The sequence below is a fragment of the Phaseolus vulgaris genome, chromosome 9, assembly GCF_000499845.2.
Source record: "Phaseolus vulgaris cultivar G19833 chromosome 9, P. vulgaris v2.0, whole genome shotgun sequence".
Lineage (NCBI taxonomy): Eukaryota > Viridiplantae > Streptophyta > Magnoliopsida > Fabales > Fabaceae > Phaseolus > Phaseolus vulgaris.
This window is the reverse complement of record NC_023751.2, coordinates 25031665-25048897: the sequence shown is the minus strand read 5'-3', so window position 1 is coordinate 25048897 and position 17233 is coordinate 25031665. Positions and strand designations below refer to the sequence as shown.

The 17233-nt window shown below is 35.9% G+C and overlaps 1 protein-coding gene across 1 annotated transcript; it reads left to right on the top strand.

Annotated features, from left to right (window-relative positions):
- The first annotated feature begins 6155 nt into the window (after positions 1-6155).
- Positions 6156-17136, top strand: LOC137822845 (protein PLASTID TRANSCRIPTIONALLY ACTIVE 10). Its single transcript, XM_068627851.1, has 12 exons — positions 6156-6979; positions 7699-7758; positions 7852-7881; positions 8234-8307; positions 9000-9081; positions 10318-10391; positions 10505-10571; positions 14168-14260; positions 15876-16052; positions 16133-16183; positions 16361-16512; positions 16593-17136. The coding sequence occupies exons 1-12, from the start codon at positions 6227-6229 to the stop codon at positions 17020-17022; spliced, it is 2043 nt and encodes a 680-aa protein (XP_068483952.1). The 5' UTR covers positions 6156-6226; the 3' UTR covers positions 17023-17136.
- Positions 17137-17233: the final 97 nt, after the last annotated feature.

Sequence of the window (17233 nt, the reverse complement as noted above, 5' to 3'; positions counted from 1 at the left end):
TTCACTCGAAGTCTCTCATAGGATTCTTCCATGGAAAAGTTTCGTACACATTGGGAGGATTTTAAAATTTCAACAGGGATCATGGCATCGGTCCCATACACTAAGCTGAAAGGCATTTCTCGTGTGGTATATTGTGGGGTAGTATGATAGGATAACAAGATTCTCGGAATTTCCTCGGGTCATCCCCCCTTTGCCTTCTTAATCTTCTTCTCAATCCTCGTAACAATATTTGATTAGCCAACTCTTTTTTCCCATTTGTTTGTGCATGCTTTATGGATGAAAAAAATTTGTTGAATTTCGAGCTTGTTACACAATTGTCCCAGTCAGCTGGTGAATTGGGTTTGTTGTCGAAGACCAAGTGTTTAGGAATACCAAAACGACATACCACATTCTTCCATATGAAACTCTAAACCTTCTATATTGTTGTCATTGTTATAGGATTTGTCTTTATCCACTTGGTGAAATATTCAATTGCTACGATTAAATATTTTAAATGTTGGGCAGCTAGTGGAAAAGGACCCATAATGTTTATTCCTCAAGTGTGAAAAGGTCATGGGCTAGTTATTGAATGCAACTCTTTTGTGGGCACATGATGCTAATCATTATGCTTTTGGCATTGTTCGCACCTTTTAGCATATGTCATGCTATCTTTTTTAATTGTAGGCCAATAATACCTGTTCGTATTACCTTTAAGGAGAGAGCTTGACTGCCAATATGGTTGCCACATATTCCCTCGCGAAGCTCGGCAAGAATATGTTCTATATGGTTTCCACTTACATAGGTGAGCAGAGGATGAGTGTAGCCATGTCGAAAAAGGTATCCATCAATTAATGTGATCCAACATTCTTCTTAACGATTTTTGCTTCTGCAGAATTTGACAAGAGAATTGTGTTCGCAATGTAGCGGATGTAAAGGGTCATCCAAGTGTCTTTTGTTGAGATATGCAAAACCTTTGCATGCTCCTCCTTAAGGTAATCACTTATCATTACCCTTGGAACCTTCCAATTTCTTGTATAACTGTTCGATGTGCTCTTCCCCTTCCCAAAATTACTTGCTTGGACAATAGGTCGACCAGGAATTCTGATCTCTCGGAACATGCACAAGATTAAAAGTTGAGATTTCCCAGATGTGATTGGCTTCCATCAACTTTCGATTCTATTCCTTAATAGTTGAGCATTTTTCTTCACTAGACTTTCACCTCTTCTATATTACTGACTTCACAATTATATTTATTGTCAAGCGGTGGCATAAAAAGTCAGGGTCAATGTTGGGCATATCGGCAATCGACCATGCGAAGGCGTCTATATTGTGGGATAATGTTTTCTTCAACATGACTTCCAGACTCATTTCCAAAGATGCACCGACCTTGAATTTTCTTCATTCCACCTCTATTTCTCATACCTCCCCGACAAGATTGGGACGCCTCTTGCTATGAACTTCCCGATAGTCAGTCTCCATGTTTAGGGTTGACAATGCGGGACGGGCCATGCGGTTCGACTCGCGGCCCATTAGAAAAAAGTGCAGAATGAGCTCACTAATCCAGCTCGCGTGGGCCAACAACGGAACGGGTTGGCCCGCATAAATAAAAAAAGTAATTTTTTACAAAAAAAAACATATTTTACTCACACATTATTATTGCAGTGTAACCTTATTTTATTTTAAAATAAATAAATTTAATGTACCAAAAAAGAGTATGTTTTATTTTAATCATCTAAGAAAGTTAATATTAAAAATAAGAGTGGATTTAGTTTTAAGTAAAATTTTACATTTAAACTTTTTTCATAAAAATTAATATAAAGAAGAGATTTCATTAAAATATTTTATAACAAAATTTTGATAAGATACTCTCATACATTTACATACATATAGGAGGAGAAAAATATATGCAAAACAAGTCTTCTAACAACCTTCCTACTTGAATACCTTAATATTTTTTTTATCTTAATTGAATGAATTAAAACAATGATGAAATTTTAATTTTTTAGCAACAGAAATATTTTTTTATAATTAAATCTTAATTTTTTAAAATTTATTTTTTTTATGCGTGTTGGTCGGTAAGCCCGCGAGCTAGCTCTTACGTGAGGCAAGCCAACCCGCACTGTCACCCTTATCCATGTCTATTACCCCCTACAGGTAGTTATAATATATGTTCCACTTTGATTTCTTAGGTTGTTCTCATAACACTTTCTGACTACTTTTTGGTGTATCTTCATGGTGATTACCTTCCCATCAAGTGAAGGTAACTTCATGCAAAGTGGAGACCATTGCACCTAACTTATTTAATGATGGTCGTCTCAAAAGCAAGTGGTAAGATGAGGGATTTTATTATAATAGTGCTCGCCACTTTATTGTTTGAGAAGGTTGTGCGTAACTCCATGTAGTCATGGACTTCTACTTTATCTCTTGTGAACCCTACAAGGATCCCATCAAAGGGTTTTAGTTGGTTAGACAGGATCTGCAGACCTTCATGAGTGTCCCAAAACATCACATTAGCGAAGCTTCCTTAGTCAATCAACATCTGATGTACATTCCTCCTATAGTAACTACCGTCAAGACCACATGATCATCTTCGTGAGGAAACACATCCTCTAAGTCAGCTGGTGAGCAACAGAGGATGGGGCCATGGTTGGCTTGGCCACTCGGGATTCTAAAGACAAGACTCCTCCACCTAAAAACACATTTGTTATGTGTACCTGAGTGGAGAGATGGGGCCCAGGCACGGTCGGTTGACGTGGTGTAATTGCTGACGTGTTGATCTTCTTCTCCTCTGGTCGATTGTCCTTTCTTGCTGTCTCCTTTGGTCGGTCGTCCCTTCGTGCTATCAACTTCGGTCGGGCGGGGGAGGGTACCTGCGAAGGCACTCCGACGCTCAAGTAAGTATGAGATTCTAAGCGCAGTTTCGTAAGTGAATGAAAACGTACCTTTCTCTGGCTTGAGCACAGTATTTATAGGATTGCCTAATGGGCTTTCTATCCCTTGGGCTCAGGGTGGTTATGGATATGTCTTGTCAGTCGTGCTCCGGAATACCCGGGGAACATATCTTCTCTAAACGCATATTCCTTATTCTTCGGAGGTGTATCTTAACCACCTTAGCTTGTCACATAAATGCCCTTACATTTATTGTGTATACGGCCGGTCGGCCACGTGCGTTCGTTTCCATTTAGTGCATAAGGCCGGTCGGCCACGTGCGTTCGTCCGGTGCCTACCAGTACATTATGGTATTAAAATCACTTAGAACAGGGGTCTCATATTCATGGTTCTTTGGCATAGCTTCTTAGGTCGACTTTTTCTCCCATGAAACCTGCAAATATTTTTTCAAAAATCTTCTGTCTGTGAGACTAGAAAGTTGATGATAAAGAGTTTGGCATCTCTCGATATCGTGCCCGTGCGCTTGGTGAAAGTCACACCAAGCATCCCAGCAGTGCCCTAGAAGGCAGTTAGTCTTTCATGGAAATACTAATATTTTGGCCACATCGGGTTCCTCCAAAAGTTGTTTACAGGATAGAGTGAACCTCAGGCAAGGGGATTGGTGTATTGGCTGCAGTTTTTTTGGATTATCTCGCCTAGTCATTTAGGGGATATATCTTTGTTCAGGTTGTTTGCCGATCGACCCTTCAGTTATCCTTGGTCGGTGTTCCCGACTGTTATCCATGTACTTCCCATGCCTCTGTTGTTCATATGCTTTTCTTCCTCCAGATTTCTTCCTTGACCTCAATGTGGGTTGGGTCGAATTTGTGTCATCGACTTTACCTTGCTTCTGAGCAAAGATTTGCTAAATGGATTTACCTAGAGGCATTTCACAAATGAGTCTACCACCATCTCTTCATTTAGGTGTTGGACCCGGATTGATACTTTGCAAAAGCGGTTAAGGTACTTCTTGAGTGGTTCACCATCCTGTTGTTTGATATTAAAGAAATCAATAATCCAAGGGGGTTTGACCTTATTGACTAAAATTTGTTCCTCAAACATCCTGGAAAATTCGCGAAATGAGGTTATTGACCTATTCGAGAGTCCACTAAACCATTGCAAAGCCATTTCTATAAAAGTGCCCACAAACATCTTGGAGCAGACTGAATCCGACCATCCAGAGATAAACATTTGGGTCCGAAACGCCTTTAGGTGATTCTCGGGATCCTCGATTCTCGAGAAAAGGGTCACCTCGGACATCATAAAGTGTGGTTGGATTGGTTCCTCCACTATTGCTCGTGAAAACAGTTGAGGATCTTCACGTGAGCATGCTTCAAGAGAGTTAGGTCTTGTTTCTTTGCTTGTCTGTTTTTGCATTGTTTTTCGCAGTTCTTCATTCAACTTTTTCATTTCTTAGTTGAATTTAATAGTATCTTTCATCAATTTTCTTGATGTCTTTGCTTCGCCCTGCAATCTCTCTTGTTTTGGGTGTGATTCTTCTCGCATGCGCTCTTGATTTTGGCGAAACTCCTCTGCCTGCTTCTTGGTCTTCTCACTGTCTTCTTGAAGGGCCTGCATGGTTTCCATGATTTGTTGTCCTCCTCATCATGTGTTTGCACTCCTTGCCTAGTATTTCTCATGTCATCGGTTTTCTTCTGCTTCTCAGAGGTTTGGTGGTAACAGGATCAGTTTTATCTATCTAACAGTGGGCACCAAATATTCTCTCATAGATAAATTTTGATGATTTCGAGGTGGTACCAAAGTGATCCCCACTGAAGTGATCTCTTTACAAACTATAATTCTTGATGTTGGAGATCACCAAGTAATGAGGGCCTTCACCTAAAAAAGAGCAATTATACGGTGACATCTTGTTCCATTATACAACTCCTTATTAATGATATAAAAAAGGGTATTATTGTCATTTCATGTAAAATTTGAAATTTTAAGCATTGAAAGAAGGTTATATAGTGGAGCAAAATTGTCATTCTATCATTTTTTCCAAAAAAAATGACACTCAAGTTAATGGGAGCATAAAAATATATGAATATAATGTATAGTGAGAATTTATAAAAGTTGAGTTACTTCCAAGGATTGGAGCCTTTGTATATTTATAGGGTTTTTTTGAGCTGCATCATACATATCTTTCTATATTAGTTATTCCTGTATAATATCATGCAAAAGAATAAAAATAGATGTAAACCACATTGGTTATAATAGAATTGCATCAATTATTATATCTTCATAAACCGTTAAAATGGAATCATGATATCTCAACTGATTTTCATAAGAGATACCAATAAACATATTTGGACTTTTATTAGAACTATGTCCCCTTTTACGGATCACGATCATGCATCATCAACTATGAATGTAATTGATAGAAGGTTGGTACTAATTCAATAATCTCGACTTAGGTGAAATTTCAACCAATTCGATAATCTCGACTTAGATCAAATCGACACGTATTAGATTTGGCAATGAAAAAGTATATATATATATATATATTATTTTTTATTTTGTTTACTTTAACCAACAATTTTACTAAATACTTATAACTTAATTAGTTAGCTTAATATTTTGAAGTTATTAACTACTAACTTTCGATTACTTTCTTACTTTTAGTTTTTATTAGATTTTCAGCATCCTTTTATTAAACGGAACCTAATTAGAAAACATTACCCCCAAGTTGATAAATGGGAAAAATCATCTTTTTTTTATTTTTATATGACATGATTTCTTATGTAATAAATAATTTTACAATAAAAAAAAACATTAGATTACAATTTTTCATATTTCTCATTAATGTAAAAATATTTTATATATACTTCTTCTATTTCTTTCTCCTATCATTTTTTTATTCGTATTCATGCATACCTTTTTCATTGTTTTCTATAATAAAAAAAAATCTCACTAGTTTTTTTCATTTATAGCGCACCTAATTCGACAAAACATTAATAATTAATTACATTGAGTTTTAGATTTGGATATAATGATTCACCGTGAACTCACCATAAAAAAGTTTGTCAAAAAGATATATTTTTAGATGGTTGATTATGCTTTGTTAAATTAACACCAAAATATAGTACCTTAAATTTTTTAAGTAAATTTGTATTTTTCCTAATTTAGTAAAGTACCATTTAAAACAAAATGAGGAACAAATTAACACAATTAAAAAAATGAATAATGAAAGAAAAAAAAAAATCTAATGTTGTCTAATTAAAGGGAAAAAAATACAAAAAAGTTTATCCGCTCAATCTGTACAAATGCAAAGAAAGCAAAGTTCCGTTGCAAGAGAGGTGCATCGTTCCCACGTTCAGTCATGCAAGTCCTGCAAACTTCTTATCTCTTCACTTTACCTAAACCCTTAAACCCTTCCCCTCCTCCTTTCCACCACCGTCCTCCGCCATTTCTCCACCGTCCTCTGCCCTTTCTCCTCCGCTCACGCCCTCTCTCCACCCCCCTCCTCGTCCCCAAATCCTTCCGCACGGAAGAGTTCCCGGTGGACGATAACTTGGTCGAGCATTTCGGCCCCAACGACAAGGAATCCGAGGATGAAGCCCGGCGCCGAAACTGGATCGAGCGCGGGTGGGCTCCGTGGGAGGAAATCCTCTCTCCGGAGGCGGATTTTGCACGCAAGAGCCTCAACGAAGGCGAGGAGGTTCCCCTGAAATCCCCCGAAGCCATCGAAGCTTTCAAAATGCTGAAACCTAGCTACCGCAAGAAGAAGAGGGAGGAGATGGGGCTGACGGAGGAGGAGTTCGTTGCGAAGCAGTTTGAGATCAAGGGTGAGATTCCGGACCCGCTCGTGACCACGTGGTCGGGGCCTCTCGTGGTGCGTCTCGTGCCGCCGCGCGACTGGCCGCCTCCGGGGTGGCACGTTGACCGGAAGGAGCTGGCGTTTATTCGTGAGGCACATAAAATGCAGGCGAGGAGGGTGAACCTGGAGGAGGTGGAAAATGGAGTGAGGACTGACACCGATGATGTATGCTTCGATAGGTATAAGGTGTTTCTGAAGCAGTATAAGGAGTGGGTGGAGGCTAACAAGGATAGGTTGGAAGAGGAGTCTTATAAGGTTTCAATTTCTCTTCAAACTAGTGGTGAACTTTTTGCTGTTTGGATTGGATTGAAAGGACATTTTCTTATTTCTTTTTCTTACAAAAATATTCGTTTTGACTCCTTTAAAAGTGAGGATGAAGGTGAAGTAAACTTTAAAATATGAAATGCAATAATAATCATTTGAAAATCACATCTAGGCATTCTAATTAATTTTAGAGTATATTTTATATATACACGCACAGGTTTTTTGGAATGATTTGGAGATAATCTTATATCTCAAAAGTATGTAGTTGAGATTTCGATCTCTAGTTCCATTTACTGGAGTGCATTTGTTGGGAAATATTAACTAAAATCGATAAAATCTTACAACTCTAGTGATGACCTGAAAAAGTAGAAGCAACTGTTTGTTGCTTTACCTTCTCCATGAAAAATCAAATGATTATTTGTCTCCAAGAAGCTAATCCCACTGACTATTAATAAATCTTTGTATCTCAAGAAACTTAGTTAGAGAATTCCCTGGTTTTTAGCCAAAGGAGTTTATTATATGTGTATTGGATTTTAGCATAATTCTAAGCTATTATGAATCTTTAAATTTCATTCTTTCACATTGCCTTATTGTTTACCAGGAGAAAATTGCGATTAAAATTAAAAATAGAAAGTGTTTTCTCAAAATAAATTCTTAAGATTTTGCTTATTTCTTCTTTTGAATATGGTTTATGTAAATGTGGTTGACAGCAAGACCAAGATTATTACCCTGGTAGAAGGAAAAGAGGGAAGGACTACAAGGAGGGCATGGTAGGATGTTTTTGCCATTGTTCTTTCCTTTGAATGTGTTTGTGGCTTATGAAAACGTGGTTAGTTCTTACTTTTCTTTAACGTTTTATGCAGTATGAGCTTCCGTTCTATTATCCTGGGCAAGTAAGTATGCGGTTTCACTCTTATTAATCTTGAAGCATGTTGTTCTCAAGTTCTAGACTCTAAAAAGTAGAAACTTTACTTATGATCTGTCCTGAGATTTCTAAAGAGTATTAGCATTGTGTCTTCCCTCCTGGCTCAGTGATTGTCCTATTTGGATAATTGTGTTTTTAATCCAATAGATAGATAATGATAATTCTAGTTTTGTTTGCCCTGGTTTCATATTCATGCTTACATATAATTCAAAGTTCAAATATACTTTTTTCTGTAATCTGTGTAAAATAATTCATGAGAAAAGTACCTAAAGTAGATTTCATATGTTGTCTTTAATTACTTGGGACATTTTTCTGTGCAGATTTGTGTTGGGAAGGTGACAATGTTGCATCTCTATCAAGGGGCATTTGTTGACATTGGCGGGGTACATGATGGGTAGCTATCAATACTTTCGTTTCTCCTTGTAGTGTTCATTGAATATTTTCTGTATAGTGGTTTCCTTATTGTTTGGAACGGTGCTGTACTACTCACATGATAACAAGTTACTTCCACTATCATAATCTTGCTAATTGATTTACTACACTTTTAGAATGTGTTAGGTCATTAATTCATGCATAATGAATCTCTCAGGGGACAGAAGAAACTACTAGATGCATTTTCTAAAATGGGGAAAAGCAACTTCGTAAGTATATTAGCACTGAAATCCTCTAGTGACATGGGGAGCCAGGGACAGGAACAAGTATTGAAAGATACATCTTGAGACTAGTTAAACCTTTTGATTTGGATCCATTGTTTTGGTAGTGAAAAAGGATTTATTGTTTAAATACAAGAGAGAAGTATCAGTTAGTAGCTGGTTATTGAAGACATGTCAACAGTATTCAATTTATAGTTAAACAATCCCATTCAATAAATCTTTAAACACTATTTTCTCTTTATATTCAGACATTAAATAGTACATATTTTATTCCATTTCACGAAGCTTTATTGTCAGCGCACTCATTGTTATCACCAGTAAGTTTGACGATTTTCTTTTGTAGCATGTTTATCTTGTTTAGTGTTACTATATGATGTTTATATTTTTATGTGAGTTTTCTTCTAGAAGATTCACCTACCATGTTGTGTTCTAGGTGGGTGCCTATAAGGAGGAATGATTGGTTTTGGCTTCGCCATCACATAAAAGTGGGTATGGACGTCATTGTTGAAATTACGGTGAGTGTTTCAGTCACTAGTTGAAAATTTCCCATAGATTGTCATTAAATGTATATTTGATGTTATGATAGAACACCGATTGATGTATTGGAGAAGAGTTAAATGAATTCATCCACAATACATAAAGTACAGCAGAATTTGCTGTCTCAAATTCAGATTCCCACATCAAAGACTTCCTGCAAATTACTAGAAAATAATATACACTCCTACTAACTTCTAATAATATACATTCCCTATACACCTTTAATAATATGTAACTTGCTACTAACTTTCTGGCCTAAACTGTCATCATGGCAGTCACAATTCAACTTATGTAAGTGTTCCACTTTCTGCCAATATATTATTATTTTATGAAGCTTATTCCCTTTACACATTTAATAATTTGTAACTTGCTACTAACTTTCTGGACTAAACTGTCAGCATGACAGTCACAATTCAACTTATGTAACTGTTCCACTTTCAGCAAATATATTATTATTGTATGAAGCTTTTAGCTTATACTAACACTCACCAAATTGCAGTCTGCGTCAATTCATTGGTAAGATGCTAGTCATGCTGCATATTTTTGTTTATATTGTTTTACTTATGTTTAGAAATAGAAACTTTAGCCAAAAATCTATTATGAAATGTAAAATTTCTCTCTCTCAAGTGTGCTTGCTGCCTCTTTGGGGGAGGGTACTTAGAATGGAATTTCTGGTTCGTGTCCTCTACAGCTGCGGAGGCATTAACCCTGATTTTTAGGCAAGGAAGTTATTGCTGAATTTACAGTTCACTATCATTGGCTCTATCCCAGACAGAAGCGGGATACACTTAACTCAATTGAGGACCCAATTTCAAGCCTATCCACCATGTGGCTGTTTCAAGGACCTAACTTGGGCACCTCTAAACTCAGTGTAGTTTGTGGAGCATTAGCCACAGTCCTTGGTGGTTGCTGGTTTACTTTTTTTCATCTATTTTTGGTACTAAGCTATATAAAATATCTTGCTTCAGAGTTTGCATTAATACACCACTGATATAACTTTAACCATGCCATTGTCTGTATGTTACTGAAGTTTTTTCTTGTGTATCATGTTTGATATTTCTGCATCCGTATCCATAAATTGCTTGCTGACAAATTTGAATATCAAATAGATTTTAATTACTATAGACTATAGTGTTAGTTTCCATGTTTTCTGTGTTCAAACATCAATGGATTTCCTTTACCATCAGTTCACCTATTCACATTTTATTTTGCAGGCAAAACGAGATCCTTATCGCTTCCGCTTTCCTATTGAACTTCGTTTTGTTGATCCGAATGTTGATCATCTAATGTATGATTGCATATTCAATGTTCTGTAACTCATTCTTAGTGCATAGTTTAATCTATATTAATTTGATAAGATTTAAACCGTAAATTTGACATTTGTTTTATTTTCAACTTCAGCTTTCACAAATTTGAATTCCCACCAATATTTTATCGTGATGAAGATACCAATGAAGATGAAATACGGGTTTGCATACCTTCCCCTCTATTATACCAGACCACACCAATCTTGCTGCATAATAAAAGTTATTCTGCACGCATGGAACTCTTCCACAATAACTTTGCTGTGATTTCTTTCATGCTTACTTTTTATGGAAAAGCATTCAAATGTATCTTTTTCTCTGGATTTTTCACTGTCTAATTTTATTTAATTCAAGATATTTTCATGAGGTTTGGTTCAGGCAAAGCTCTTACAATTAAGCAGATGCTAATGCTTGGATAGATGATGCTATTTACAAAATCACAGATTCTATATAATACTCAATTTAATACTTATGACTGAAAATATGATAAAAAGAGCTTAAGAGATTGATTATCTCTCAGCTGTTCTTTGTATTTATAGAATAAAATTACACTAGGAACAGCAAAAGGTACAAAAAATTAATGCTATGTTTAGTCCTCTCATGGAACACTAGATTGGAAACAATGTGGAGAGTAACTTGATTACCACAATACATCTTCATTTGTTGGATTTCTCAAAAATTTTGTTCTTGAAGAAATTGTTTCACCCTTACAAGTTCACAAGAGATGCCATTGCCTTATATTTAGCTTCAGCATTAAATCGGGCAACTACATTTTGTTTCTTGCTTTTCCAAGAAATAATGTTTCCTCCAATGAGAACATAATACCTATAGTGGAGCGTCTATCCTCTGGAGATCTTGCCCAATCAACATCACAATATCGAGAAATTTGGGTATTCCCTTTATCTTCGTGTAAGAGACCTTACTCCGAAGCCTTTTTGAGGTATCTTAGGATGTGGATGATAACATTCCAATAATCAATACAAGGATTTTCCATAAATTGACTAACAATACCCATTGCAAAAGATAGATCAATGCTTGTAATTGTGAGATAAATAAATTTCCCAACAAGTTTTTATCAATACAAGGGTATGTTAATCTTGATCTACCATTAAGTTTTGATTTGGATCCATAGGGCCATCTACTTGCCTGCAGTCACTCTTGCTTGTTTCTTCCAAGATATCTAAGGCATATTTCCTTTGAGAAACTACAATGCCTTCCTTTGATTGAGCCACTTCAATGCCTAGAAAGTATTTAAGACTTCCAATCCGAGGTCTTTAGTCTGAAAGTGAGTACATAAGTGTTCCTTTAGTTGCGAGATTCTGGGAGACGTTGGAATAGTGTTATGAGTAGGGTATACCAAGGTGTCAACTAAAGGCATAAGTGAGATTTGTTGGACAAAGTTAACATCTTGTGTGAAGGAAGAGAAGAAAGGAATTTCTTCAAAAAAGATGACACTTGCCAACATGTAATATCTTTTAGTGTTTGGTGTATAATATCAAAATCCTTTTTGAAGATGAGAATATCCTAAAAAGGCATTTGATATCTCGGGCTAAAAGTTTATCCAAATCTGGAAACACAAAATATACAAAACACACAACCAAAGACTCGAGGAGAAATGTGAAACAAAGATTCGTTTGGAAATACAATGGAATATGGAACTTTATTGTCCAAAGAAAAAGAGGACATTCTATTAATAAGATATCACGTAGTAAGAATGACATCACCCTAATGAGGGACAGGTACATTGACATCAAGTGGCAAGGTATGAGTAGTTTCAGCTAAGTGTCTATTCTTTCTTTCTGGTATACCATTTTGTTGAGGTGTGAGGACAAGTGGACTGGTGTAAAATACCATGTGAGTTTTAAACCAGAAGGTATTATCACACCTTAAGAACTCAATCACTTGGCCAAATTGGTTCTTGATTTCATTAAGGAAAGACACAAACATTCAAAAGTTTTGACCACTCTTTCATTAAGTAAACCCAAATAAAACGAGAATACTCATCAATAAAAGTGACAAAATAATGAAACTCAATGGATGAAACATGACTTAGATCCCAAATATCAAAATGCTTTATAGAAAAGATAGAGTTGCATCTTGATTCTTTTCTTTTTGGAAAAGAAGACTGAATATGTTTGACATGACTCACATTCTAAGACTTGGAGTTTGCTAAGTTTGGGAGTCATCCTTTTTGATAAATGTGGATTAAAAAGCGATCTTGTAGAAGCTTACGAGATGAGGATGCGAAAGGAGACATTGATGATCTAGTGCCTTGATAGTAGAATTCCCTAAATTCGTGTCCTATACCAATAAATCGACTTGTACTATACTCTTGTATAACAATAATTTTTCCTCAAATGTTATAGAGCAATTTAAAATATTTAGTTAATTGACTTAAGGAAATTAGGTTAAAAAGACAATTAGGGACAAAAGAAACATGGTTTAGTTTAAGAGACGGTGAAAGGGAGATTTGAGCAACTCCTTGAGAAGTAACTTTGGATCCATTGGGTAAAGTAATAACACAAGGAATGTTAGGATGAGAAATTGAAGCACCTGAGTCAATTATTTGTGGACATTGACATTCCAAGGTTTCAAATATGCAAGTTGTTGACAAGCTAGTGAAAGGCTATGCTTGGTTGTCAGACTTCAAACTAAGATATTCTTGATATTCTTCATTAGAAAAATGTGGTTCAACCTTATTAGATTAAAAGATGTTTGCTGTCTTGGTAGGAAAACCATGTATGGAGAAACATTTATTTTGAGTGTGACCAATTCTATTACAAAAGAAATACTGAGGACATTTGTATCCACTTTGAGTAAAGGAAGGCATATTGAAGGAAGAACTCACCAAGAATAAGAATTTCAGCAACAATCTACACTCCATAGGCAGTGGTAATTGTAAAAGTCGGCAAATAGTGGTCAAGATATGAGAGAGAGGAGAGTGGAGCCTTTCGACCAAAGTTGAAATAAGAGAAACAAGGGTCAAAACAAGGACAAGGAGCCTTGTCGAGAAGACACAAAGTTGTTCCAGTGACGAGAAGGTGGCGTGTGACCTTCATGTGTTGAGTTGCTACAGATGGAGATGACGCGTGCTGCGTGTGGCGGATAACTAGTGGACGTGACCAAGTGGGTTGGATGTCACACGATGAAACACACTAGATCCAGTGGTCATTAGAGAAAAAAGGTGGCTAGCGGCGAGAAGTGACAAAATGCAATGTATTAATTATATCTCAATGAGACGAATCACACTAGGTGTTCATCATAACAAAACAATGTCTAGGGGAGAGACAACGACAATGGAGGATGGTAGTGGACAGCCGAAATACTAGCATAGTGGGATATACTTGCTCAAGTTCCAACAGAAGAATGAAAATGTGATAAATAGAACTTGAGATTGATTATCCTCAGCTGATCTTTGTTATTTACATGGTACAAGAAATTAATGCTAATAAGTAAACAACTCATAATAGTTTTCCAATACAACTACTTACTATCTAATTTGATACTTATTCTAACAAATATAATATATTGAGATAGATTTGTCAATTGGAAATATTTGTATTACATTGGTATTATTCATAGAGTATGTAAGAGAGGGTCAACATTTTAAAAAGCATTAGTGCCTTTTCAATGGATAATATTTAACATTTAATGAGGTTCAACTTTCTCTGGATTCTGTGTTTTTAATCTGTCAAAATGTGGTTTGTTTTTAAATGGTGTTATTAGTTATTCTCTTGATTTGAGATTTCAAAATTTGCAGCGTGACAGTGGAAGACCTCCTGTTCCTAGAAAAGATATGGGAGACAAGCCAGAGGAAGAATCTCTATTGTCTAATCATCCATATGTTGATAAGGTATCTTATAAATTCATCTCTTTTAGTAGTTGCAAGGAGGAACATTTGTGGTGGGCTGTTTAGCTCTTACATTTCTCTCTTTAACCAAATTTTACCCCATTCAAGAATATACCAGTCAATATAATATAGGTTAATGGTGGGTCTAGATCATGGCAGCTTTCTCTTTTTGAATTGATATGTCTATAAGCACACACGGTGTTCCAAATCCCTTGTGTGAGCATGACTTTAGTTTTTAAACTGGCTGCACTCTGCATGAATGTGAAGCCAGAAGAACTTTCTGCCTTTTTCTTATCCACCCATAGTTAACCTGAATGGATGGATGTTTAGTTGAATCTTGCATGGACAATGGTCATTCATAAAAACTATACACGTGCAGTTACATTATTCCTTAAAACTCTGAAGGGTAAAAGACACTTCTTGCCTTGAAGGATATTTGCTAGACCAGCTAGTGTACAAGGTTGGCATAAGTAATAAATTGCATGTGAAGGAATTAAGATTCAAGTACTATTTTCGAGCTCTTTTACCTATTCAGACTTAAATGTTTTAAATTGTTGAGAAGAGGGAGAACGAAAAGACATGATGAATTTGTGAGTTTAAACCACAATAGACCTATTGTAGAGGAGAAAACATAATTACAGAATATTCAGTTACTCTATTTTAGGCCAATATCATAAATATAGAATCAATCTAATTGATCATAATATTGTGAATTGTTATATCTACAAAATACTAAAAGAATTAAAGGGACAAGAAACTAAAGGTAATGATATTTAGTTTCTAGAAGGTGAAATCACGAAGCAAAAAGGTGGAAGGGGGGGAATTGATTTCATACACATCATTCTTCTCTGACAAGACTTAATTCAAACTCCTTCCCTCAGTTCATGATCAAATTCACACAATTTGCTAAGGTTCAATTCCTTGATACCTTAACCCTTTATCCTAACTCAAGAATCTAATATCTCAAATTTCATTAATTAGAGCAAGCATGACAGTTCAGGTATTAACCAAGATAACATGCACATCATTATATTCCTAGACTAAGAACGTGTATGGTGAGCTACCCCAAATGTAACAGACCCACCAACTGTATAATTAAATCTAAAATCATTTCATGGTTCATCTAATCATTAATCAAGACGAATTAAATTAAGAACAAATCAAACTTCAAAGAGGTTTAATTGAAATCATCGTGCCCACAATAAAGAGTTAACTACACATAGAGAGAAAGAAAAAGAACGAGATGAAGAAAAACTACATATTCTTGGTTGAACTAAGGCCCTGATGCATTTCAAGAATCCTTGTCCTTGTTCCAAATTGTTCGTGATCTCTAACCCCAGCATAGAGTGTATGAATTTTTTTTCATATTGTCAGTGCTAACCTTACTAAAGATTACACATTGCAATACTCTATAACCTGAGAAAAAACTCGAATTTCATCAATATAAATCACTTTCCCTTTGCTATGTTTGAGTTGAACATTCAGACCACTAAACTGTGCGCTGGTAAAACTTAACTAGAAACTTTGTGGCATGAGCCTTCTTCAATGTGCTTTGAATTTTACATTGATCATAGCCGTGTCTTATCCTTGCTTATACTTTACTGTCTTTATTTTGCAGTTGTGGCAAATTAATGCGGCTGAGCAAATGATGGTGGATGATATGGCAATTAATCCTGATAAATATAAAGATAAAAAGGTGTCAGATTTGATTGATGAAGAAGATTTTGATGAACAAAATGTTGTTCAGTATTCCAAAGTAAAATATAAAAATACATTAATACCACAAATGACTATGGTGAGTATTATTCTTGTGAATTTGCATTTATACATGGTTGTGGATTTTTTTACCTATTTTGATTTTTAACACTTTGGCAGAAAACAAGTCTCAAAGAGCTCGATTTAGAGGCTGCACTTGTCGAGCGTGAGGTCGGCTTTCCATTTTTGCTAAAACCTTTTCTATGATATTGTTGTAATGCATGTATTACAGCTTGTTAGAAGGGGCTTTTATTGATATTTTTGTCAAATTGTAGATTTCCTCGACCTGTTACTGATACATGTAGTTTTCCTCTTTTCAAAATCTGATGTTACCCTTTTGGTACACAGCACCTTGTTAAACTAGGCAAAGAAGCAGCGGAGAGAGGTGAAAAATACAAAATTACCAAACTGAGGCGCAATATTGAGATGGATGAGTATGATTACATGCATTGGCGAAGATCATTTGAGGAAAGAGAAGCATTGATTAGAGACATGAGCTGGTACTGTTACGTTGATATTCATCACAACATAATTCCTTGTAATGATGCGTTAATTTTTTAACTATTTCTCCCTTTTGCAGTCGCAAAGCTCTTGGTCTGCCATTGGAAGAGCCTGGAAGGTATATGGATGCTAGTCATTTTGATAAAGACAAATATGATCCTACAAGTCCTCTTTATCGTTATGACTACTGGGGGGAACCTAAGAACTCAGAGAAGAGCATTCAAGAGCGGATGACTGATATTCATAACAAAAAAATTGTGGGCAAGGCAGATGTCTGGTATTCAATGTCCTACGATGATTGCGTCAAGGAGCAGATGGAAAGTGAAGCCCAGTCAAAGGAACAGGAAGGCAAAGATGAGGATGATCAAAATGATGAAGATGAGGAAGATGACGATGACTATTTTGACTTCAGTATTCTGAACTCTGTAGATAGTAATTTCTCAGATCAGCCTCATGTTAATGGGACCGAGTCTTCTACAGTATCAGGTGAGGGCATGTTTGAGGACTAAGTATGCAAATTAAAATGTACAGTTAGGCTGAGAAATGTGCATAAATTTTGACAATGGCAATCTAATTTATTTTGTACCATTACGAAAAAATTTCTATGCATGCACTTTTATGAAGTCGCGAAAGAAATAATCATTTTGGTTTTCTTGAAATGAAAATCAAGACATTCTGCGAAATGTCAACCATGTAGTTTTAGACATTACTGTTTAAGAA

Excerpts from the sequence above, each read along its gene's own strand:
- LOC137822845 (XM_068627851.1), top strand. The coding sequence starts at position 6,227 with ATGCAAGTCCTGCAAACTTCTTATCTCTTCACTTTACCTAAACCCTTA. Across the intron at positions 10,392-10,504 it reads CCGAATGTTGATCATCTAAT|CTTTCACAAATTTGAATTCC; the intron begins GTATGATTGCAT and ends TTTCAACTTCAG. Across the intron at positions 16,053-16,132 it reads TAATACCACAAATGACTATG|AAAACAAGTCTCAAAGAGCT; the intron begins GTGAGTATTATT and ends ACACTTTGGCAG.